This window comes from Gossypium arboreum, chromosome 7, assembly GCF_025698485.1.
Source record: "Gossypium arboreum isolate Shixiya-1 chromosome 7, ASM2569848v2, whole genome shotgun sequence".
NCBI lineage: Eukaryota > Viridiplantae > Streptophyta > Magnoliopsida > Malvales > Malvaceae > Gossypium > Gossypium arboreum.
In genome coordinates this window covers 14,759,318-14,786,864 of record NC_069076.1, presented here as the reverse complement: position 1 = coordinate 14,786,864, position 27,547 = coordinate 14,759,318, and the positions used below count along the sequence as shown (strand labels likewise).

Genomic DNA, 27,547 nt, shown 5'->3' with positions numbered 1-27,547 from the left:
TATATTTAACAAGTAGTTCACATAATTTACATATTATTTGAAATTAACCACAAAGCATACATTTCATAATAAAATTCAGCATAACACATAATTAATATCAATAACTTAAAAATAACAATTATGCTACATTATTTACACATGAACTTACCTTGGTACCAAAATACAAAGATTTTGCAATTTAGTCCACAATCTTTTCTTTTCCTCGATTGAGGTCGATTCCACGTCTTTCTTGATCTAAAATAACACATTTAGCTTATTTAATACTCACATTATCAAATTAATCCTTAACTCAAATTTTGGCAAAATTACAATTTTACCCCTAAACTTTTGCATATTTACATTTTTGCCCCTAGGCTCTGGATTAAACTTTATTCCTTATTCTTATGTTTTACAACATGCTGATCACTTTTCTCTTCTATGGCAACATCAAATTCTCACTCTAACATGTACTTGTGACTATTAGGTATTTTTACCGATTAAGCCCTTTTACTCGCTTTTGCTTAAAATCGAGTAGTACAAGTTGTCTAACATAATTTAAAACTTTATATTCTATCATAAAACATCAAAATACACAAATTTCACCTATGGGTATTTTTCCAAATATAAACCCTAGGTTAAATTATTGCTAACATAAGCTTTATCGAGTTCTGAGATCTCAAAAAGTAAAAATCATTAAAAGCGGGCTTGGAATCACTTACTATGGAGCTTGGAAGCTTGAAACAAACCCTAGCTATGGAGAACCCTTGAAATTTCGGCCTAATGAAGAAGATGGACAAAATTGGCTTTTAATTTTGTTTTAATTCATTTTAATAACTAAATGACCAAAATACCCTTACTACTAAACTTTCCAAAATTCCTTCCATGTCCTAATTTTGTCCATGAACTTAAAATTGGTAAAATTTCCATTTAAGACATCCTCATTAATATTCCAAAACAATTTCATACTAAAAACTTCTAGAATGCAAGTTTTGCAACTTATTCGATTTAGTCCCTACTTTCAATTTAAGCACTTTAGGCATAGAATTTCATCATGAAATTTTCACACAATCATGCAATCATATCATAAACATCAAAATCATTGTAAAATAATTATTTCTATCTCGGATTTGTGGTCACGAAACCACTATTCCGATTAAGCCCTAATTTAGGATATTACAACAATGCTGCTGCTCCACTGGTTCAGCTTCAATGCTAGTCTGCTACTGATTTCCTATTGTATTGCAGGCTAAAGTTCAACACTTTTCCTTGGACTGTATGCAACAAACACCAATCTTTCTCCTTAAGACATTAAATCTTGTAGCACAAAGAGACTTGGTTAAGATATCAGCAAACTGATTCTCTGAGCTATAATGAATTAGGTTCACTTCCCTTAATTGTTCAGCCTCTCGAAAAAAATGAAATTAATCTTAAAATGTTTAGTTTTGCCATGAAAAACATGATTTTTGGCTATGGCAACTATATACTGATTATCAATTCTGATTTCAGTAGCTTTAATCTGTTCTTCATTCAAATCACATAGCAACTTCCTAAGCCAAATGGCTTGATTAACAGCTATAGTAGTTGCAATGTACTCTGCTTCTGCTATTGATTGAGCAACAGTTTGTTGCTTCTTTGAAATCCAACAAAAGACCCCTGAGCTAAGAGTAAAGAAGTAGCCAGAAGTGTTCTTCATATTATCAATAGATCCTGCCCAATCACTGTCAGAATAACCAATCAATTTGAGCTCTTTTGCCTTCTCAAACTTCATTTCATAATTCAGAATCCCTTTTACATATCTGAGGACTCTTTTAGCTGTTTTAAAATGGACAATATCATAGCAATGCATGAATCTGGACAGGAGGCTAACACCAAACATAATATCACAGCAAACAACTTACCAGGCTCCGATACTCCTTCTTATCAACCCTTTTATAACTGCTATTGTTTTTCGCCTTGAGCCACTGGTGTGCTGACAGTTTTGTAATTGGACATACAAAACTTGTTTAAGATTTTCAGTGCAAAATCCTGTTGACTTATGAAGATGGCTTGGTCAGTTTGAATTACTTCCATGCTAAGAAAATATGTCATTTCCCCCAAGTCAGTCATTTAAAAAACATTCTGCATTTGCATTTTGAACTCATCGATCATCTTCCCTTTGCTTCCAATTACCAACAGGTCATCCACATAGAGTGACACAATCAGTAAAGTTTCATTCTCTGATTTCTTTACATAAAGTGTAGGTTCACTCACAGTTTTCTCGAACCCGAGCCTAGACAGGTATGCATCAACCCTGTCATACCAGTCCCTTGATGCCTGCTTTAGACCATACAATGCCTTTTTTAGCTTGTAGACCTTGTCCTCTTCATTAGGAACTTTGAACCCATCTGGTTGTTCAATGAAAATTTCTTTTTTGAGGAAGCCATTTAGAAAGGCTGACTTGACATCCAGCTGGTGTACTTTCTATTCCTTCTGAGCAGCCAAGGCAAATAGAAGCTTTATTGTGCCTAGCCTTGCAACTGGAGCAAATGTTTCCATGAAATCAATGCCATACTGCTGGCTGTGTCCCTTCACTACAAGTCTTGCCTTGTGTTTGTTTAAAGAGCCATCAGTATTGTACTTGACTCTAAACATCCATTTCACATCAATAACCCTCTTCTGGTCTGGTCTGTCAACCAATCCCAAGTGTCATTTTTGTGAATCATCCACATTTCTACTTTTATGGCCCTTTTCCAACACTTTTCTCAGACAGCTTCATCAAAATTTGAAGGCTCAACTATTTCAATATCACACCTTTGATAAATGTCAACAATGGTTCTTGTGCCTCTCACAGGTTCATCATCAAAATCATCACCAATTGACCTTTCCTCATCTGGTTCCAGACTGATGTCTTGCTGATCTTATTCACTTAGACTTGCATCTATTTCACTCTAATTCCATACTCTTCCTTCATCAAATTTTACATCCCTGCTCGCAATGATGTTTTTTTTTGAAGGATCAAACACCCTATAGCCTTTCTTAGTGCTACTGTAACCAACAAAGATCCCTGACATAGATGTTCTTTCAAGTTTGGTTCTCTTTTCAGTTGGAATGAGAACATAGCAGACACAACCTAACACCTTTAGGTGTGAAATTGTTGGCTTGAGTTCATACCAAGCTTTAAAAGAAGTTTTATCTTTGACAACAGTAGTAGACAACCTATTGAGTAGATACACTGAAGTGTTTACTGCCTTAGCCTAAAATTTGCTTGGCAATTTGCTTTCAAACAGTAAGCATCTAGCCATGTCGAGTACTGTTCTATTCTTTCTTTCACACACTCCATTCTGCTGAGGAGTGTAAATGGTTGTTAGCTGATGTTTAATTCCAGCTTGCTCACACAACTTCTGAAACTTTTCTGATAAGTACTCAGTCTCATTATCTGGTCTTAAGGCCTTAATCTTGCAACCTGGCTGATTCTCAGCTAAGGCTTTGAATTTGTTGAATGCCTCAAATACTTCAGACTTTTGCTTCAAAAAGTAGATCCAACAAAATCTAGAAAAATCATATATGAACAGCATAAAATATTTACTGTCATTTAAATAAGAAGTCTTCATTGGTCCACATATGTTAGTGTGGACTAATTCGAGCTTGTCTCAAGCTCTCCATGCCTTATTAACTGGAAAAGGCAATCTTGCTTGCTTCCTAAATTGGAAAATTTCACAAACATTGTCACTAAATTCAACTTTGGACATGTTTTCAACCAAGTTTAATTTGTGCAATAAATCAAATGATCTGTAGTTAGCATAGCCTAATCTTTTATGCCTTAAACTAGCTTTATCAGCAAGACTAGTGTAGGCTTTCTTTTCTAACTAATTTACATCCAACATGAAACATCTATCAGTCATAGCCACAGTAACTAATTCTTGACCAAATGAATCCTCAATAACACAAGATTTATTCTTAAAAACAAGTGAATAACCCTTCTCAATCAGCTGGCCAACATTAAGCAAGTTTTGGTCTATGTCATGCACAAAAAGAACATCTAAGATTACTTTGTTACCTAAGTGTGTGCTGATCACTACATCTCTTTTGCCTCTGGCATCAATAAGGTTTCTATTTCCAATCCTGACTTTGGAAGAGAAACTTCTATCAAGATTCTTGAACAACCCTTCATTAGATGTCATATGGTGAGTGCAGCCACTATCTACTAACCAATTCCTTCTCACTTTGGCTGAAGTTGCATAACAGGTTACATTGAAAACATGCTCCTCTTAAGCCTGAGCATCCTCAGCAGCCTGAGCTTGATTTTGTTACTGAGTTTGTGCCTTTCCTTTGATCTTGCACACCTTCTCAATATGACCAAACTTTTGCAGCTTCTGCACTAGATAACTGGCCTGTACCAGCAGTACTTCTCTAAGTGTGTGGACCTTTTGTAGTGAATGCATGGTGGAAATTTCTTCTTTCCTGCATCCCTATTTGGTTTCTACCTTTTGTCAAGCCATGGTTTTTTTTTTGTAGCTCGAACTTGAGCTTTCTTTGGATCTTACTTGGAAAGCTCATTCTGGATGCTCCTCTAGCCTGTTGCCCCTCTTTTGCTCGTGTACATATAGATAATTTACCAAATCAGACAATAAGATGGTTGATAAGTCCCTCGAGTCCTCCAATAAGGAAATCTTTGACTCAAACTTTTTAGGAGAGTGGTGATGATCTTTTCAACAACTCTACTCTCACTGAAATCATCTTCAAGGAGCCTAATGTTGTTGACTGTGGCCATTATCCTACCAGAGTACTACTTGATGGTCTCTGACTCTTTCATCTTTAAATTCTCAAAGAGTCTTATCAGGTTGATCAGTTGCTAGTGCCTTGTCTTATCTGACCCCATGAACTCTTCCTTTAGCTTCTTCCATGCTTGTTTTGGTGTGTCATAAGCCATTATCTGAGTGAAAATCACATCAGATACACCATTTTGCAAGCATGCCATTGCTTTGTACTTCTTGGCACACTCTTCACTGTGCTGTCTGATTTGGGCGGAGCTGGTTCAGTGTCATTCTCTTCCACATTTCATAGGTCATGTGCTTGTAGGTAAGTTTTCATCTTCACTACCCAAATGTGGTAGTTCTCATCAGCAAACACAAGTGGTGGTGGTGGTGTGAAGCTCATATTGTAGTAGTAAAAATCGATAGCTTCAGTTTTTCTCTTTTCAAGTTTTCTTCACAAAAGCTACTAACAATAGAGGCCCTCAAAGATGACAGGCTCTGATTACCATTTTTTGGTGTTATTAACAGAAAGCCAAGAAGAAAAACAAAGAAAAATGAATGCAAAAAAAGTTTGAACAAAAAGAAAACTAAAATTCTAAACTTGCATCAAATTTTATTGATTGAAAAATATAAATTACAAGGCAGTTACCTAATATGTAACTACTTCCACTAATACATGACTAAAACTTTAAATTACACAAAAAAGAGGCTGACATATTAGCCATTACACAAATTGAAATCATCAACAAATCCTACTAACTTAACTTAAATTACACAAAAAAGAGGCTGACATATTAGCCATTACATCAAATTGAAATCATCAACAAATCCTACTAACTTTAAAGTCAAATTACAAAGCAACTGAGGAAGTTACAAATGAACAAAATAAACAAAATGTTGCTGCTTCACTGGTTCAGCTTTGATGCTGGTCTACTACTGATTTCCTATTGCATTGAAGGCCAAAGTTCAACAAGATGTATCAAATCAATGTTGGTGTGAGGGAAATCTTACCAGGAGACGACATTGAGATGTTCTGGAGCTGGTTAACAGATGACGCCTATTTGACAATAGCCAAACCAAGTGCTCTTCCTGTTGATACCAAAGTGGAACTTAGGTTCAACAGTGACATACCCTCGGACTCTGCTCCAAGGGAGTTTTATGTAACTATCAGGACTATGGGGACGAACAAGACCCAGAATGAGAACTACTAGCTGACATGGGAGTTTCCTGTTGATTCTAGGTTTAATTACTTCGTAAGTTACATTTTTGTGATTTCCAAACAGAGATAACCAAAGAAGGTGATAGAGTGTTTGAGATCTTATTGGATAATTCAACTGCATAAACTACAGCAGAAGTTATATCCTAGGGTGGTGGTAATGGGATTCCTATATATAGGGATTATGTAGTGTCAATAGGAATGAAAGGAAATCAAAAGCAGCAAAATCTCTCTATTGCTTTGCATCTTTTGCCGCCTTAGAGAACTCTTTATTCTGATGCAATTTTGAATAGGCATGAAATCTTCAAATTGAGCAACGATTTTCCTCTCTTCGGACCTAGCTTTGATCTTAGATCTAGACCTAACATCCATCCTAAGAAGTCATCGGTTGTACAAATAACAAAGAAGAGAACAATAATAATTGTTGGTGTTGTTTCTCCTATCTCGGGCTTTATTACCGTCTCTCTTTTACTTCTTCTAATTTACCAGATACATTCCAATAAATTTGCCAACAGCAACAGCCCGACTTCACCTTCAGATATTTGCCCCGCTTCTCACTAAGGGAGATTAAAATAGCTACCAAGAATTTTGATAAAAATTTTATCATCAGAAGAGGAGGATTCGACGACATCTACAAAGGATTCGCTAATGCCAGCTCTACCCCAATTGCGATCAAACTTTTGAATCCAAGCTCAAAACAAGGGGTGTTTGAGTTTAGGACACCAAAATTTAGTTTCTCTAATCGGATATTGTGAATACAAAAAGAAAATGATCTTTGTGTATGACTACATGGTTCATGGGACTTTGAGAGATCACCTCTTCAACACTAGAAACCCCCTTTTACAATGGGAGCAATGGCTCAAGATGTGTATTGGTGCTGCACAAAGGTTGCATTATCTCCACAGGGGTCCTAATCACACCATCATTCACCGAGATGTGAAGACCACAAATATTTTGATAAATGCTAAATGGATAGCCAGAGTATCTGATTTTGGATTGTCTAAACTGAATGACTTACCCAACACTCAGATTAGTATCGCCGTCAAGGGCAACATCTGGTTTTTGGATCTTAAATATTGCCGTCTTTAGAAAATAACTAAAAAATTCGATGTCTATTCTCTCGGTGTGGTATTGTGTGAAGTACTATGTGCAAGATCATCGATAGATCGAATTGTCGAGAATCATATGCAATAAGTTTAGCAGAGTGGGCACAACATTGCTGCAACAATGGAACTTTTGATCAGGTAATTGATACTCATCTACATGTTAAGATCAAGCTTGCAAGTTTGTTAAAATTTGGTGAAGTTGATATAAGTTGTTTGGCTTCAGAAGAGATGAAAAGGCTGACAATGAGTGAAGTGGTGTATGGACTTGAGCTTGCATTGAAGCTGCAAGGAAGTGAAATAAATAAAAACGCTGAGAATCATGCAAATGACTTATCTGTTGGAAAAATTATAATTTTTGGAAACTTTAAGTTATATTCTCGATTGGTAAAGGTGAAGAGTTAAATCATAAAATTATGGTTTTATATTTTGCTCCATGAGACTTTTATAATGATATATCATATGCTTAAAATAGTTGAATGATGAATGAGAAATTAATACTCAAAGTAAGCTATTTGTGAATATTTGTGGAGGAAAAGAAAAACTTAGATCCCACATTGGTTAAATACCAAGTGTGAGATATGTACATATATGAGAACCCACTTAAAGGATTATTAAATGACTAAGTTTAAAATCTTGCCTTGCATGCAGGAGGTGGTGTAGATCCAAACCTATAGGGGTTAGGGTGCACACGTATAACGTGGACAATGCGAAATGCCCTCCAAAATCCCATGCCCTATAAAAGCTTAAATATTTTTTTTAGGAGACACTCACAACGAATTTATTTTGCTCTAGAAAATTCTTCTCTTTTTCCTCTCCATATTTTCCAACGTTTCAGTGATAGAAGAAGGTAAGGTTTGTTCGTTGATCACTGCAGAGGTGTTACTGCTTCGATCATCTTGTTGTTGTATTCTGGGAAACAGTCGACCAACGTTTCTCCAAGTACCATAGGAACGACAAAATCTATCTTGAAGAAACTGTATAAAATAGGCCTCAACATTTAGTAAAACTCGATTCTTTTATTCGATTTCTAGTTTTGATAATCTTATTTATTGATTTTTCGTATGTGATATTTTAAATATAAATTATTTAATTTAATTTAATTTATATAAATATTTGTTTACTAACATGTTTTGTCCAACATCATCCACCATTGATTATCATGTATTGTTTACTAGTGGTGAATCAATGAAAGTTGGACGCTAGAATTTTTATTTTTATTTTACCAATTGTAATTTTAATTCCAACTTTCTATGAACAATTATTTAATAGGTCTTTTTATAAGACTTTACCAAGTCTTCATGGTCGACGTCGGTAGACAAGTCTTCATGGAGAGAAAATCCATGGAGTTTGTGGAATTGTCTTTGGATAATGAAATTCTTGGTTGTGTGCTCGACAATATAATATTTTTATCACTTATTTTTAATATTATAAATATTTTTATTATAAAATATATATTTCATTAAAATAAAAAATCAATATATTTTATAACTCTAATATTTATTAAGAATAAAATTTTATATCATTTATATATTTAATGTTAATTAGTCTTCATATCCAACGCCCATAGACAAGTCTTGTAGAGAAAAATCTTCATGGTTGGAAATTTTATGTGATTATATTTTTAAAATATTAAATTAGATAATATTAGTAATGTTACAAAATTTTTATTTTATAGAGTAGATATATATTAAATAACAAGTTTAATGAATTTTAGGATTTTAGTGTACTTCAAAATGGAATTCTATATTATTTATATTTCTAATGCCCATTAGTTTTCATGATCTATGGTTGAAGACAAGTCGAAAATTTGTGGAGCGGAAAATTTTTTTTATAATGCCACTTTGGTTGTGAGTTCAATAATATAATAATTTGTACTTAAATTTATTTAAAAGTAGTTAGTTGGTACCAAAATTTTGTTAGACTTAATTGTTACTTGAACTTATTTTTCATCACACACCTTAATACTTTCACACTAACACTATTACTTTATATTAATATAATATTGACAACTAATTACATAATAACATGTGACAATCTCTTGTTATAATCGTCATAAGCATAGTTACTTAAATAATATATTCCACAGCATTTTACAATTAAACTTTCTAAGACTTTCCCAAGTCTTTCAAATGGTCGATGTCCATTGATGAGTCTTGCAGAGAAAATTCGTGGGGTGTATGGAAAGTTTTTATTTTTTTATTTAAAAATGACTACACCATAGATTTTTTTTTTCATTTGAAGTTAATTTATAATAATACAAAATTTTATTTAGAAAATTCCCACCAATATGAAAACAACAATAAATTATAGTATGATATACTACAACTAAGTTCACCTACTTGAATTAACTTGTCTCTCTCTTTTTTAAAGTCTCTGATTGATTCAAACATTTTCCTTATTCTCACTAATTTGGAGTTCCATATTCTCATATTTCTGGTTTTTTTTTTTTTGCCTACAAAACGTCCTGGTTGGTTCTTTCCATAATCTTTTCGTCTTTCTCTTTATCGTGAAGATGAAGACAAACAATGAAACACTTAGTTTGCAAAGATTACTTATCACACTTTTAAATCTTAGAGTCTTGATTGCAGTTACAGTAGGGGAAGTAGTCCCTTCTTATATCCCCATTGAAAACATCACCATTAATTGTGGCTCTTTCTCTCACTCCTTAGCTTCAGATGGCCGCCTTTGGAGTGCAGAAAACAATTCTAGATTCCCCGTCCTACATTCACGAAACAATCAATCTCTGTTTTTAAGTGCCTCTACTGGGTATGAACCCTACATCACAAGCCGCCTTTCCTACTCGGAGTTCACCTACATGATCCCCCTTACTGCTGGCCCGAAGTTCATTCGCTTGCACTTTCATCTACATTCATACCCAGGCTTTAATCTGTCTAAGGCTTTCTTCACTGTTAAAGCAGGTCGGTTTACACTTCTCAGAAACTTCAGTGCTTTACTTCATGCTCAAGGCAAAGAAACTCTGGTTAAAGAATTCTGCGCTAACGTCGAAGATGGAGAGACCCTAAATATAACATTCTCTCCGAGTTCGGCTATCTCAGATGCGTATGCTTTTGCAAACGGGATTGAAATTGTGTCTATGCCCACCATCCTATACTACAGACCTGCCAGTGATGAAGGTGTTCCCCTCCTTGGCCACCCTACCGGTAGGTTGTATAGCTGGGCAAACAACACTGCCCTTGAGATGATGCATCGGATCACTGTTGGTGGAAAACAAATCCCACCTGCAGAAGACACTGGCATGTATCGAGCCTGGTCAGGGGACGACGATTACTTGACAGTTGCGGGACCTAGTGCTCTTCCAGTTAACACGAGTGTTAATCTCAGCTTCAGCGCTGTGCCATCGTTCTCTGCTCCGGGATCCATCTATAAAGTTGCTAGAACAATGGGAACTAACAAGACTATGAATGAGAATTATAATCTCACTTGGGAGTTCCCTGTTGATTCTGACTTTAATTACTTTGTGAGATTGCATTTTTGTGAGTTCCAAATAGAGGTAACGAAAGAAGGTGACAGAGTTTTTGAGATCTTCATAGCCAACAACACAGCAGAAACTCAAGCAGACGTTATAGCCTGGAGTGGTGGAAATGGAGTTCCAATATATAGAGATTACGCAGTGGCAATAAGGAATAAAGGAAATCAAAAGAAACAAAATCTTGCAATTCAGCTACATCCTGACCCGGCATGGAGAACTATGTATTCTGATGCAATCCTGAATGGAGTTGAAATTTTCAAATTGAGCAGGAGCGGTGATCTTAGCGGACCTAACCCCGATCCAACGCTCGTTTTGCACTTAGGAAAGAAGAGGACGATAAATGTTGTTGTCATTGTTGCTGCTCCAGTTACCGGCTTTGTTACTATCTCTCTTTTACTTTTCGTGATTTTCCGAATACGTTCCAATAAATTTGCCAACAACAGCTGCCCTTCTCTACCATCTGATATTTGTCGCCACTTCTCACTGAGGGAGATCAAAACTGCTACTAACAACTTCGATAAGAATCTCATCATTGGAAGAGGCGGATTCGGTGAAGTCTACAAAGGATTCGCTAATGCTGGCTCCACCCCTGTTGCAATCAAACGCTTGAATCCAGGTTCACAACAAGGGGTGCTTGAGTTTAGGACTGAAATTGAGATGCTTTCGAAACTTAGGCACCAAAATTTAGTTTCTTTAATCGGATATTGCCAAGATAATAAGGAAATGATCCTTGTATATGACTACATGGCTCATGGGACCTTGAGAGATCACCTCTACAACACTAGTAGTCCCCCTTTACAATGGGAGCAGAGGCTCAAGATGTGTATTGGTGCTGCACATGGGCTGCATTATCTCCACCGAGGTCCCAACCACACCATCATCCACCGAGATGTGAAGACAACAAATATTTTGGTAAGTGAGAAATGGGTGGCCAAAGTATCTGATTTCGGATTGTCTAAAATGAATGACGTAACCAACACTCATATTAGCACTGCTGTCAAAGGCAGTTTCGGGTACTTGGATCCTCAATACTATCGTCTTCAGAAACTAACCGAGAAATCTGATGTGTACTCTTTTGGTGTGGTGTTGTTTGAGGTGCTATGTGCAAGAGCACCAATAGATCGAACTGCTGAGGATCATATGCAAATAAGTTTAGCAGAGTGGGCACAACATTGCTACAACAATGGAAGCTTTGATCAGATAATTGATCCCTTTTTACAAGGTAAGATCAAGCTTCCAAGTCTGTTAAAATTTCGAGAAGTAGCTATAAGTTGTTTATCTTCGGAAGGGATGAAGAGGCTGTGAAAAATAAAATAGAATAAAATAAATAAAAATAAAGAACACATAAATTTTACGTGGAAACCCTTTTGGAAAAAACCACGGCAGAGGAGAAGAAAATTCACTATGTCGAAAAATTTTACTCAAATACAAGAGGAATAGACTATGTCTATTTATAGGCTTGCAAAGCCATATTCTAGTAGGACTGAAACACCTTATCCTAATCAATATAAAATAGATGGAGTTTAATAAGGTTTAAAACCTTATTCTAAAATAAAATAAAAGAAGTCTAGTTCTATATGGATTTTACTTTTATTTTATTTTCCATCGTATTTTATTTAAATAAGAATTTGGGTCACTTAATTCTAACAATCTCCACCTTGACACAAATTCTCAATGAACAAGTTCTTCATCGCGAACTTTCAATAAACAAGTTCTTCACCTCTTCCAAAAACCCCTTAAGGGTTTAACTTCAACAATGAACACCAACCAAGTCTAAGCAATGCTCAAACTTGGTTATAGGAAGTGACTTAGTCATCATATCTGCAGGATTTTCATGAGTGCTAATTTTGCTCACAACAATATCACCACGAGCAATAATATCACGAACAAAATGATACCGAATATCAATGTGTTTTGTTCTCTCATGAAACATTTGATCTTTTGTAAGAAAGATGGCACTCTGATTGTCACAAAATCTGTGGCTGATTTGAAGGTCTTCATTGAGTTCACTAAATAGTCCCTTCAACCAAATAGCTTCTTTACAAGCCTCAAGAATCGCCATGTACTCGGCTTTGGTAGACAAAGCGATCGTAGTTTGCAAAGTGGCTTTCCAACTAATTGCACAACCTCCGATTGTAAAGACGTAACTCGTGAGAGATCTTCTTCTATCAAGGTCTCCAGCAAAATCAGCATCAACATACCCTATAACTCCATCTTTAGTTCTTCCAAACTGTAAGCAAACATTAGTAGTGCCTCGTAAGTATCTTAAAATCCATCGAATCGCTTTCCGGTGTTCTTTACCGAGATTCGCCATGTATCCGCTAAGCTGACCGATTGCATATGATAAAACGGACGTGAACAAACCATAGCATACATGAGAGATCCCTCGCACTAGAGTATGGAACATGTGACATGTACTCAATCTCATTATCGATTGAGGAGATAAGGCCGATGAAAGTCCGAAATGGGTGCTAAAGGAGTACTAACAGCTTAGCACTCTGCATATTGAACTGCAAAGAACTTTCTCAATGTACCCTTCCGACTTAGGTACAATTTACTTGCTTTTCTATCTCGAGAATCTCCATACCAAGTATCTTCTTTGCTGGTCCTAAATCTTTCATCTCAAATTCTTCACTTAGTTGGGCTTTAACCTTTCTTATCTCTCTTTTATCTTTTGCTGCTATCAACATGTCATCAACATAAAGAAGTAGATACACAAAAGAACCATCACTATTTTTCTTAAAGTAGACACAACTGTCAAAACTACTTCTTTTGAAATCATGAGAAGTCATAAAGGAATCAAACCTCTTGTACCACTGTCTTGGTGACTGTTTCAAACCGTAAAGGGACTTTTTCAGCAAGCAAACATAGTCCTCTTTTTCGAGACTATAAAACCCTCGGTTGTTGCATGTAAATATCTTCCTCAAGTTCTCCATGCAAAATGCGTTTTACATCTAACCGCTCAAGCTCCAAATCATGCATGGCCACAATACCAAGCAAAGCTCGAATCGAACTATGCTTAACAACCGGAGAGAACACATGTGAAGTCCACTCCGGAATTTGATTGTAACCCTTTGCAACAAGCCTTGCTTTATATCCGGTTCTTCTACTCTGAGTCCCTTCTTTCTTTTTAAACACCCATTTACAACGAATGCCTTTTTACCTTTAGGAAGTTTTACAAGATCCCATGTTCTGCTTTTTTGTGGAGTGATTCCATCTCCTCTTGCATAGCAAACATCCACTTTTCTCGAGTCTTCACAGTTAATCGCCTCAGAATAATTAAATGGCTCTTGATTAGCATCTATATCTTCACCACATTTAAAGCATAAGCAACTAGATCAACCTCGGCATACTTCTTTGGAGGTTTAATTTCTCTTCTTGTCCTGTTTTTGGCGATAGAGTATTGCGGTGAAGAAGCAACTCTATTCTCAATTTTGTACTGGCTTGAGGAGTTGATTACGTATAATCGATGCTCCACCGCTTTTGGTTTTCTTTATTGGAAGAGTCTTTAAGAGATAAGTTAGGTAGCATAGCGTTTCATCAAAAACAACATCTCTCGCTAATCACAACTTTTCTATTTTCAGGACACCATAACTTATAGCCTTTACACCACTTTATAACCAAGAAAACGCATTTAATGGATCTCGGTTCCAATTTTCCATTATCAACATGAGCATCGCAGACACCCAAAATCTTTAAATCGAATAATTAGCGGGATTACGGACCATACCTCTTGTGGAGTCTTTTTCTCAATGGCAATGGATGGAGATCGGTTGATCAAAAAACATGCGATGAGAGGTCGCTTCGCCCAAAATGACTTGTAAGTTGGCATTTGACAACATACATCGAACCTTCTCCATGATCGTTCGTTCATTCGCTCGCAACGCCGCTTTGTTGTGGAGTATGACGAATCGTCAAGTGTCTCATGATCCTTCGACTTGCACAATCTATTAAACTCATCGAGCAGAACTCTAAGCCATTATGCATGCGGAGGTATTTTATCTGTTTTCCGTCTGCTTTTTCAATCATAATTTTCCAAGACTTAAATGTGGAAAACACATTGCTTTTCTCGCTTGGGAAGAACGCCCAAACTTTTCGGAAAAATCATCAATAAAGGTTAGCATATAATTAGCTCCACCTCTCGAAGGCACTCGGACGCCCCACAGATCGAATGGATATACTCCAACGTTTCCTTCATGTTATGGATTCCTCTAGTGAATCGAACTCTCTTTTGCTTCCCAAAACACAGTGCTCACGAAATTCGGTTTGCAAATTCCTTGCCCATTAAGAAGTCCTCTTTTGCTTAATTCGCCATGCCATTCTCACTCATATGCCCTAGGCGATATGCCAAAGTTTAGTAATATCATCATCGACAAGGAAGAGGAAGCGACAATTGCATCACCAATAATGAGAGAACCTCAGTAAAACATATAACTTGGCAATCTTTCTTTGCCCTTTCATCACAACAAGGACCCTTTGGAAATCTTTAAAACCCCACTTTCATTGTGTATCTGCACTTTTGAATCAAGAGTACTCAACGAAATTAAATTTCTTTTCAATTCGGAACATGCCGACGTCACTAAGTGTTTTGATAACTCCATCAAACATCTTAACTTTAATTGTTCCAACACTGCGATTTTACATGAAGCATTATTTCCCATCAAAACAACACCTTGAGATCTTGTTTCATAAGTTGTAAACCAATCCCGATTGGGACTCATGTGGAAGGTGCAGACTGAATCAAGTATCCACTCCTCGCTTACTTTAGAATCATTGATGAAGCAACTAGAAGTTCACCATCATTGTAGTCTTCTACAACATCACTTCACCGAATTTTTCGGTCTGTTTTCCTTTTGATTCGCACCTCCTTTTAATCTTATTTTGTAGCTTATAGCACTCAGATTTAATGTGCCCTTTCTTCTTGCAGAAGTTGCAAGTTTTACCTCTGTTTGAAGATTTCGATCTACCCTTAGATTTACCACGAGGATTCCGTTCCTGTGTTCTACCACGATCATCATCAATATTCCGGTCTTGTCTCCCACGAACAATGAGACCCTCTCCCTGAGAGTTGGGTTTAACCACAAGATGCTTCATCTTATCATACGAGGTTAAAGAATCATAAACCTCATCAACTGTGAGAGACTCGTGGCTATATAAAATCGTGTCTCTAAAGGTTGAATAAGACGGGGGCAACGAACAAAGTAGAATCAACCCTAGATCTTCCTTATCATACTGAACCTCCATGGCCTCCAAGTTTGAGAGAATTTCTTTAAACACTGTTAAGTGTTCGTGTAGAGACGCACCTTCCTCCAAACGATGAGCATAAAGACGCTGCTTCATATGCAACTTGCTTGTTAGAGTTTTCGACATACATATTTGTTCTAGCCTCTTCCATAATGCAATGCAGTTTTCTCTTTCATCACATCCTGCAAAATTTCGTTGGACAAATGCAGATGTAATTGTGTTAATGCCTTTCGATCCTTACGCTTCTTCTCTTCATCTGTTAATGTCGAAGGCATCTTATCTATCCCTAGCAGGGCATCCTCTAGATCCATCTGTGCAAGAACTGCTTGCATCTTAATTTGCCACAACGCAAATCTGGTGTTGCGATCCAACAGCGAAATTTCATACTTCAAAGACGCCATTACCGTGATCGAGATGAATAACCCGGAAGCTCTGATACCAATTTGTGAAAAATAAAATAGAATAAAATAAATAAAAATAAAGAACACATAAATTTTACGTGGAAACCCTTTCGGGAAAAAAAACCACGGGCAGAGGAGAAGAAAATTCACTATGTCGAAAAATTTTTACTCAAATACAAGAGGAATAGACTATGTCTATTTATAGGCTTGCAAAGCCATATTCTAGTAGGACTGAAACACCTTATCCTAATCAATATAAAATAGATGGAGTTTAATAAGGTTTAAAAACCTTATTCTAAAATAAAATAAAAGAAGTCTAGTTCTATATGGATTTTACTTTTATTTTATTTTCCATCGTATTTTATTTAAATAAGAATTTGGGTCACTTAATTCTAACAGAGGCCCACAATGAGTGAAGTGGTGTATGGACTTGAACTTGCATTGAAGCTGCAGGGAATTGAAATAAATGGAAACGATGAGAATCATGCAAATGACTCATCTTCCATAGATTATCATGTATTGTTTACTAGTGGTAGTGGATCAATGAGAGTTGGTCGCTAGATTAGATGCTTTAATTATTTGCTCATTAATTGTAATATTAATTCCAGCTCTTCATGAACAACGGTTTCATATTCAATGTGTTAAATTAGCTACAAGTTGTATCATGCATGTAAAATCTTTTTAGTTAAAATTACCACTTTTGTGAAAGACTTTATTTCAAGAATTTATTATAAAAAACTTCATAAATTTCTTTCAAGTTTTGGACATAAAAGTTAAAATCTTCTGTTGCAACATAAATAATATATTTCACAAGATTTTATAATTAATCTTTTTTAATGGAAAAAGAAAGTAGAAAAATCAAGTTGTTTTTGGTGTAAGACTTTTCCAAATTTTCATGGTCCTGTTGTAACACCCTAAACCCAGTTTAGACGGGAAGGCCAAGTCTAGAATGTCACATTAACTTACCAGAACATAGTCATACTTAACACAAATTTTTCAATCCATAATTAAGCCATAAAATAATTTGTTTTCTGAAAACATAGTTAAATCTTCAAAGCTTAAATACAAAATTAAAGACATAAATTCACACAAGCATATACATATATAATAAGTCTGATAGATGACCATGTCCTACGCCTGTCGGCCGCTTAATCCTGTGATGTTCCCTGAAATTCATTCAAATAGTTAGTGTGTTGTAATGTAGAATCTAACATAAACATACTAGCCTATGTATAAGAGCTCAGATGTTATTGAGTGTTCAGATAACAATTCAGACTCATCAGTCAATTTAATAACCGAAAACATATTTGGACACAAAATAGTCCTAATACGTAGCAGATCAGTCACAGACGTACATATAACACAAATACGATAGCAGATACAAATGTCATACATGCACAAATAAAGATGCAATTCCCTATTCCAACCGCTACACACCATCTGCATCTACCCTACACACCAATAGATATATAATACCCACCCATCCCTACACACCTCATAGTGTCGGTATGACACGTTGCAGTGTTTACAATCTCACTGCCAGATTAGACATAATTATGGGTGGTTTTGACCATCAAATCAATATAAACACTTTCTTCAATCCATAACTTCTGCCCCATGCACTTGTAAAACATATAACAGACATGTATATATAATTCAGTTGCAGATACAATCATGCAATTCTAATATAACAGGGTGTCGATATCATTAATGTCTAGCCCATACCGATATCCAGAATTAACTAGTATTCATGATAACTAGCTCATATAATTTAGTTCAATTCATACTTATCTTGCGAATAACTTACTTTCGCCTCGCACATCAATTACAACTCTAACAGAATTCAGTTTCTCGGCTCACACACCCATGTGGCTCCATACGGCCTGACACACGTCCGTGTGTCTTAAATATAAAGTTAGTGAGTTACACAGCCTAGACACATGCCCGTGTGACTCAATTCCAAAGTCAGTGAGTTACACAGCCTGGACACATGCTTGTGTGTCTCACTCGTGTGACCCTTGCACCTCATTTTTTACACACGGTCTCGCACACGCCCGTATGGTTTGCCCGTGTGACCACAAATCCAAAGTCAGAGAGTTACACAGTCCACTAATAAACCATAAAAGTAACACTTTCTAATCCCATACTTAGCACACTTTTGGATGATTTATCATATAATTGAATGAATTAGATGCTCTTAATCTTTTAATTTCATGTTTTATACTCAAGAGAGCATAGGAGAACAAAAGGAGCAGAAAACGGGCTGATTGAAGGACCCACACGGCTAAGACAGATTCCGCACGGGTGGAACACACGCCTGTGTGAGCCACACGGGCTGGCCACACGCTCATGTGGCAGCTCGTGTCGATATCGCTCCAGGTTTCCCAAATACACAAAAAAAGCCAATTTTTAATCTTTCTGGGCAGTCTAAAGTCTATAAATACATACCAGAGGAAGACCTAAAGGGGATACGCAGAGTAGAACACAAGAATTACTCGAAGAACACCAACGGATTCAGCTTGGAAGCAAGATCTCCTTCAAGACAGAAGATCTCCCTTCAATTTCTCTCAAAGTTTTTGGGTTTCTTTATGTTTTGTTATTTTCCTATTTTTGAGATGTTTTTCTACTACGATATGAACTAAACTCCCTAAATACCTAGGGAGGATGAAACCTAAGACGGATCTTATTGTTTAATATTCTGAATTTAATGATAAATACTTATTCTTGTTCTTAATTATGTTTTCTTAATTCTTGTTTTAATATTTTCAGAATATTAATTCAAGATGATGTGCTTATTCAGTGGAGCAAAAGTCCCTGTTTAAGAGTAGATCTCACATAATTAAGTGGAGTTGCATGCAACCCTAGAAATAGGGCGACATAAATCTGCTGGATTAGAGCAAATCTAATAAGGGAATCCATAGATCGAGTTAATGTGACAATAGAGGTTTTAATTAGAAAGAGATTTCAATTAATCAACCTAGAGTCAGTTGTTTTTAGTCTCGAAAGAGATATTAACATAATTTAGGGATTTCTACGGATCAAGACAAGTGAATAAATTGTTAGATTTAGAATTAGAATAATAAGTGAAGTCTAGGTGGATTCTCCCTTGGGTATTGTCTTTATTATTGGTTTATTCGATTATTTTCTTCACTCTCTGTCGCGTTCATTAGTTAATTAGTTAGTTAATTTTAGATTAAAACAAATCACTTATAATTTAGGTTAAATAATAGAAAGAAAGTTAATACTAGTACTTTTAGTCCTTGTGGATACGATACTTTGGACTCACCGTGACTTTACTACCATTCGATAGGTGCACTTGCCTTAGTCATGATCGTAGTCTAGTTTAATGGTTCATAAAAAGATCATCAAGTTTTTGGCGCCGTTGCTGGGGACTAGAATATTAGAAACGCTTAATTTTTATTACTTTCGTCATTTTTTATTTTTTATTGCAATTTATTTTTTACTTTTAATTTTACTAATTTTTCTTTTATTTGCTTATGGCTGGTTTTTATAGTTTATGACTAGAAGAAACCCATCAGGGCCTCTATTTTAGCGAAATTGAAAGCCCGGCTCGTAGAAATAGTAGAGAAATAAGGCAAAGTCTACAGTATATAGAGGAAGAGCACGAGGATGATACCAGCACTACCGAGGAGATGGCTGAAAATTATAATAATCCGCTACCTCCTGTGGTTGTAGCGAATCTCGTAAATTAGAATCCTGCTCCTCGTACTATGTACGACTATGCTAAGCCTAATTTAGCGGGGACTGAATCGAGTATTGTTAGACCTGTAATTGTTGCAAATAATTTTGAACTGAAACCTAACACTATACAAATGATTCAACAGTTTGTTTAGTTTGATGGTTTGCAGGATGAAGACCCAAATACTCATTTGGCCAACTTCTTAGAGTTCTGATATACTTTCAAGATAAATGGCGTTTCTAACGACGCCATTCACCTTCAGTTATTTCCCTTTTCATTAAGAAATAAAGCTAAACAGTGGTTGAACTCATTACCACGAGGTTCCATCACTACTTGGGAACAAATGATCGAAAAGTTTTTATTAAAGTATTTTCTGTCGGCTAAAAAGGAAAAGTTGAGGAATGATATCTCTTCTTTTGTGCAAATAGATTTAAAAACTCTTTACGATGCCTGGGAGTGGTATAAAGACTTATTGAGAAGGTGCCCTCACCATGGGTTACCTTTATGGCTATAGGTTCAGACTTTCTACAATGGTCTAAACCCCTCAACTAGACAACTGATCGATACAGCCACCGGTGGAACCTTAAATAACAAAACACCCGAAGAGGCTTATGAATTTATTGAAGAGATGCCACTGAATAACTATCACTCGCAAGTCATGAGGACAAAGCCTAATAAAGCAGTCGGTGTTTTCAACCTCGACACGGTCACTAAGTTATCAAACCAGGTAGAGCTTTTAAATAAAAAGATTGATAGTTTATGTGTCTCTACACAGGTACATCCAGTGATGCAGTGTAATGCAAGTGGAGGAGGATTGAATAATACAGAATGTCTGGCCTACGACCTTAGCACTACGAATGAATAAGCCAACTATATGGGTAATAATTCTAGACCTCAGAATAGCCCTTATAGTAATACTTAGAATGCAGGTTGGAGGAACCATCCCAACTTCTATTGGGGTGGTCAAGGCAATTAAAGACCACAACCCCCTCCAAGCTTTCAACCACCTTACCAGTAGGAAAAGAAACCGAACCTTGAGAAGATGCTAACGAAATTCATCTCAGTGTCAGAAACACGTTTCCAAAACACCAAAATAGCGCTTAAAAATTAGCAAGCGTCAATCAAGGTCTCGAGACTCAAATAGGTCAACTTGCTAAGCTGATCTCAGAAAGACCATAAGGTAGCTTGCCTAGCAACACCGAAACTAACCCAAGAGAGCAGCTCCATGTGATTATGGTTCAATATGAAGAAGGGTTAGTTGAGTCCAAACCAGAACCAAGGTAAGAAACTATGGTAAGCCAAGATAAGGTGGATGAAAGCTAGATTAAACAAAAATCGGTAAGCAGAGAATACACACCTCGCGTGCTATACCCTAAAGTGATAAAGAAAGACCGCGCAGATAAACAATTTGGTAAATTTATTAACATATTAAAAAAGTTACATATTAACTTACCATTTATTGAAGCTCTTTCGTTGATGTCTAATTCAATGAAATTTTTAAAGGAGCTTCTAGCAAACAAATGGAAGTTAGATGATTCATCGCATGTGGAATTAAATGTAGTTTGCTCGGTAATTTTACAGAATAAACTACCCAGTAAATTAAAGGATCCAGAGAGTTTTACTATTCCTTTTTTAATTCTGTTAATAATGCTTTGGCCGACTTAAGGGCAAGTATTAACGTCATGCCCTATAAAATGTTTAAGCAACTAGGTTTTGGGAAGCCCAAACAAACTAGGATGAGTATACAATTGGCAGATAAAACTATTAGGTTTCCTAGGGGACGTACTCGTTAAGATTGATAAATTCATAGTCCTAGTGGACTTTGTTGTTTTAGACATGGAAAATGATGGTGACGTTCTTTTAATCTTAGGGTGACCCTTTCTAGCAACTATCAGAACTATCATAAATGTTGATACAGGTGAATTAACGTTTCGCCCAGGTGATGAATCGGTTACTCTTCAGGCTTGTGATTCGATTGAAATATTAAGTAATGAAGATAACCTTATAAATCCGGTTAATAAGACTAATCAGGTGGTTCAACCCTCTTTGAAGGAAAAACTTTTGAGAAACATAAATGAGCCACAATCTAGTTCATGCACGAACAATGGAACCATCCATGAACGACAAATGCTACAGATAGATAAACCAGATGAATGGTGGACTTATGGCAAGGAGGAGCAAAAGCAACATCATGTCAAGTTTAACGAGACGAACCAATTCAAAGTAGGTGACCAAGTGTTATTAGATGAAACCAACCCTCGAATTATCACTACAGAGCTCAATGCAAATGGAGCAACTCCTTTTACAGTACTTAAAGTCTTTCCATACAGTACAGTCAAGGTAACCCATTCACAATTCGACACTTTTAAGGTAAACAGTACTCAAATAAAACCTTATTTAAATAAAGGAATTGACAGTGAGAAAGAGGAGTTTTGACTCCGTGATCCACCGTGACCATGTGAATAAGAGGTAAGTTGAGCTTAGACTCTAAATAAGCACTTATCGGGAGTCAACCTGAGCACTAACACCACTAACTAATTTATTTTTTTTATCTATTTTTCATGTTTAAATATAGGTCTTTGACCCACACGGCCTGGACACATAGGTGTGTCCCAGGCCGTGTGCTTTAACAGGGGTTAAACAGTGAGTTACATGGCCTGGTGACATGGCCGTGTGACCCACACGGCTTGGACACACGAGCATGTCCTAAGCCATGTGGAAACAGGGCTTAAATCACCCAAAATCAATAGATATGTGCTAAAAGAGGCCATACGGGTGTGCGACACGGCATGTCATAGGCCGTGTGAAAACTGGAGCTAAATTTTAAAAATTTTAATAAGTCAGAGAGCTTCACGGGTAAGGCACATGGCCGTGTGTTCAGACACACGAGCGTGTGGGATACCACACGGGCGTAGGAGAAGCGAACAATGAAGCAAAAGGCCTGGACACACGGGCGTCCAAGGCCATGTGACGAATGGGCTATTATTTTCCTCGATGAACATGGGCTGGAATTTGAGCCACACGGGCGTGTGACATGACCGTGTGGCCCAACACGGACCGTTACACGACCGTGTCACCCATAAAAGTCCCCAAACCTTAAAATTTTATTTTTTATCTACTCCAATTTTCCCCAACCAGCCGTCACTCACTCCTTCTCCAGCCATCGACCCCATCTTTTATCCCTCTCTTTTCCTTCCCAAGGCCACACTTACCACCCTTTTCCCCCTCCAATCTTTTCTTTTCCTTTCCTCTCCCTCTTGCCCTACCTTGAGCCCACGACCCTCAAACCACTCCACCCCCAGCGCCATTCCCCCCTCCTTCATGTTCCTCCCTATCACGAGGACCCACCACAGCCTCCACCATCGAGTCACCGACATGCTCCCTCTGCTGTTAGCTCCCTAGGAGTATCCTCCGAGGAGTTTGCTAGTTTTCGTCAATACTGTACTCAAAGGTTCGACAGTATTGATGCGACTTTACAGAAAATCTGTCAGTATCTTCAAATCACTCCTCCAGCGCTACCGACTGATTAGTCTGATGATGAGGACCATTGAGGCAAGTTATTTTTATGTTTATTTTTATTTTTATCTTTTATTTTATTTTTATTTTTCTTTTTATATCATTTTGTCTTTATATTTTAAACTTTATTTTAATGATTATAGTTGTCTCTTAACGAGTAACCCTTTAATCTTCTTCAACATTGTGTTTATTTTCTTATCAGTTGCTCAGGATTTTGCACTACCCCTACATTTATCGACAATTCCGCTTTTCACTAATATGGGAAATTCATCCACCATTCAGGGCAGTTTCAATCATCTCCCTGTGTTATGATATTTTGTCTATATTATGATTTATATTTGTTTGCACATTGAGGACAATGTACATCTTAAGTGTGGGGAGGTTATTTATATGATTATTTGAAAATCGCTGACTTATGCGTTGTGTTTAAGTAATTTGCTCATATTACTTTTAGAATGAACTCTTATTAATTTGTGATTTTCATTGATATATTTTAGATTAAATTTATAGATACTTGTACATTGATGGTTTAAACTTTAAGATACGAACACAAGACTAAAAAATAAACAAATGCTTACCCAATGAACCAACATGCTGATTCTTAATACACAAAGGCATAAAATTAAACTTAAACAAGGAATCCTAAGTTAAGGGTTCAAATAAAGAATTAACAAATTCCAAAATTTATGCAACTTAAATCTCAAGTGAGCAAACAAAACACACAACCATAGAAGCAAACACATCGACACAACTTAATAACAAAAACTCAAATTTTAGAGCGTTACATCTATAAATGAGTTTTGTAGAGAAAATTCGTGGGGTGTACAAAATTTTTTTATTTTTTATTTAAAAATGACAATACCATAACTCTTTTGCTACTAGAAGTTAGTTTACAACAGTACAAAACATCATTTAGAAAATTCCCACGGACATGAAAACAACTATATTAATAGAACTAGGTTCACCTAATTGAATTAACTCGTCTCTCTCGTCCTTCATCATTTTCTCCAACATCTTTACGATCATCAACCACTTCCAACACTCCAATGCTAAGACTTGTGTATGACTAATGAATTCAAAACCATGGAATTGCAACATGGTGATTCCCATAATATCGAAATTTAAAGTCCTGATGTTTGGTTCAACGAAATCACCATTTCATTCGGTTACCATTTTACACGTTGCAATAATTAATTTATTTGGTTCATTGTTTAAGTGATTTTGTAGAATTGCTATTATAACTTTATTTTTTCAAGTCCAACAATAGAGATTTAGAGGTAAGAGCTCCAAGTAAAAGAAAAAAAATATGTTTCCCAAATATCCGTTGTGGAATTTCAACATGCAATAAGTTATTTTTGCCATTCTAAAAAAAAGTTTTTCTTTGAGTTGTTTTTTGTTTAAGACTTTTCCAAGTCTTCATGGTCAATCCGTAGACAAATGTTGCAGAGAAAATTCGTGGAGGAATTGTTTTTGGACAATGAAACTCTTTGCTTGTGTGCTCATCATTTCTTACCAAAAGTTAGTTTTAATATAGGATAATGTGAGTTTAAGTGTGCTGAAATGTATTTTTTTATTATTTATAAGTTGAATGTTATGAATAGTTTTAAGTATTGTGTCAAAAATAATATTAAATAATTTTATGAATATTATAGAATAGATATTTTAATATGTTTTAGAATTTTAATATTTATTAAAAATAAAACTATACATCAATTACACTTTTAATGTCCATCAGTCCTCATAGTCAACACTCATAAACAAGTCCTGTAGAGAAAAATCCTGATGGCCGGAAATTTTATAGATTTATAATTTTAAAATATTAAATTAGATTATATTAGTAATGTTATAAATTTTTATTTTATAAATTAGATATACATTAGATACAAATTTAATGTACTTTAAAATTTTAATGTGCATTAGAAATAGAAATTTATATTCTTTATACTTCTAATGTCGATTAATTTTCATGGTTGAGGTTTGGAGACAAACAAGTCTTATAGAGCAAATTTGTGGAGTGGAAATTAATTTTATAATGACACTCTAGTTGTAGGCTCAACAATATATTCATTTGGTATCTAAATTTGTTCAAAAATAATTAATAGGTATTTTTTTTTAGATTTAGTTGTTATCTAAATTTGTCCATTACACACTTTTGTATATTTATATTAACACTGTTAATCCATGCTAATGTAGCATTGACAACCAATTATATAATGATATGTGATAATCTCTAATTATGATACGTGACAAGTATAAATAATTTTTTATAAAATCTTTAAAAATATATAAATTAACGAAAAATTCATATTAAAATGAACCTAAATAAATAATTCAAAATCAATTGTGTCTAATAATTCAAAGTATTTTTTATTAAGTTAATATATTTTGATGGATAAATTGACAATATAAATGATTAGTAGAACTGAAACTTAAATCCTAAAATTCAAAACTTATTAGTTGTGAGAAAAGTGTATGAATATATATCTATCAAAAATAATAGTTAAATTAATATATATTTAGTTAAAAATTATCACTCCACTTTCTTTTGTAAAAAAAAAATCCTTATTCCAGTAACTGGGATAAATCCTACGAGAAACTTTGTGACCCGAGCGAGACTCTTACAAGGACTCATCCAGTTGTTTTCTTCCACCTTTGCTTCCATTTTTGTTATCTTTTATGCCGAGGGAACCCTTGGTTATCTTTAGGCTCTTTTTTGCCTGGACTTGGGCCTTGTACCCGAGTTTTATTGTAATATAGTTATATTTGAACACCTCAAGAACTAATGCGATGTATGGTTGCTAAAAATATTGGGAAAATCCTTGTATTTAGGTGTGGATTGTACTTAAGTTCAGCTATTAAAAAAAAGGGGTAAATTAGTTTTTATACATTATGAATGTGCAAACTAGCTCATCCATTAAATTTTATTTGTTAAATGATGATGTGAACTTGTTGAAAATAATTTTTTATGGGTAAACTATAAAACTGGTCACCTGATAAGTGCTACAAATAACATGTTTCTCATTCTTAATGTTATTTTAGGTGATTATTCGATGTTAATGGTGAATTTTATGCTCCCAATCCCTTAAATTCATGCTTTTATACTTAGGAGAATATTTGAGAGCAAAAGGACCAAAAAACGAGCGAAAACCAGAAAATCGGAGTAAGGTATAGGAGCCACACGGCCTTGTGGTAGGCTGTGTTGATTTCGCGAATTGACACTCTAAACTGCAGAAAATCGTGTTTTTTAGGTTTTTCGGGCATTCTAAGACATATATAAGATAGGAGGGAACATTCATAGAATACTTAAGAAAACAACTCGAAAAACACCATTAAAGCTGATTCAGAAGTAAATTTCCGTTAAAATTGAAGACTTCCAGTTGATTTCTTAGGAAACCATCATGAGTTTATTTGTTTCTTGTGGTTATACTGTATCTTAGATATTATTATTTTCAAGCATGAACTAATTTTCTAACTACCTAAAGAAGATGAACCGTGTGATGGATTTTTTTCGTTTGATTTTTATTTTACGTAATAAATATTTAGATCTTGTTATCTGTTTAATTCTTGGTTTAATATTTCTAAATTATTAATCCATATTTGATGTGCTTAAATCAGAGGAGGAATAGACCCTATATAAAAGTAGATATTGTGTAATTTAGTAGAGTTGCATGCAACCCTAGAAATAGGACGACATAAATCTACCGAATTAGAGTAAAATCTAATAGGGGAATCCATAAATCAAGTTAATGCGATAATAGGAGTTTTAATTAGAAATAAATTTCAATTAATCAACCTAAAGGCAGTTTCTCTTACTCTCGAAAGAGATATTATCATAATTTAGGGATTATACGGATCAAGATACTAAGTAAATAAATTGCGTAATTTGGATTGATAATGATAGATGAAATCTAGGTGAATTCTTTCCTGGGTATTGTTTTGCTTCTTGGTTGTTAATCGATTATTTTCCTGTTTTGTTCTTTGTCGTGATCATTAGTTAATTAATTTTGTTAATTTTAGTTTTTAATCAATCACTCGAATTATTCAATTAAATAATAGAAAAATAGTAATTAGTACTTTTAGTCCGCGTGAGAATGATATCTTTGATTACCGTAGATATACTATTAGTTGATAGGTTAGTTAGTGTCGTGGACATCATCACCTA

The 27,547-nt window shown here is 35.4% G+C and overlaps 1 protein-coding gene, 1 non-coding gene and 1 pseudogene across 2 annotated transcripts; 2 read left to right on the top strand and 1 right to left on the bottom strand.

Annotated features, from left to right (window-relative positions):
- Positions 1–4,658: 4,658 nt before the first annotated feature.
- Positions 4,659–7,694, top strand: LOC128295395 (receptor-like protein kinase FERONIA; annotated as a pseudogene).
- A 1,852-nt stretch (positions 7,695–9,546) lies between these two features.
- Positions 9,547–23,399, top strand: LOC108474309 (receptor-like protein kinase FERONIA). Its single transcript, XM_017776268.2, has 4 exons — positions 9,547–11,822; positions 16,571–16,722; positions 21,788–22,209; positions 23,172–23,399. The coding sequence occupies exons 1-4, from the start codon at positions 9,547–9,549 to the stop codon at positions 23,397–23,399; spliced, it is 3,078 nt and encodes a 1,025-aa protein (XP_017631757.2).
- On the bottom strand, positions 20,261–20,367 carry LOC128296014 (small nucleolar RNA R71). Its single transcript, XR_008286562.1, has one exon. It is a non-coding gene; the product is annotated as a small nucleolar RNA R71 (small nucleolar RNA).
- Positions 23,400–27,547: the final 4,148 nt, after the last annotated feature.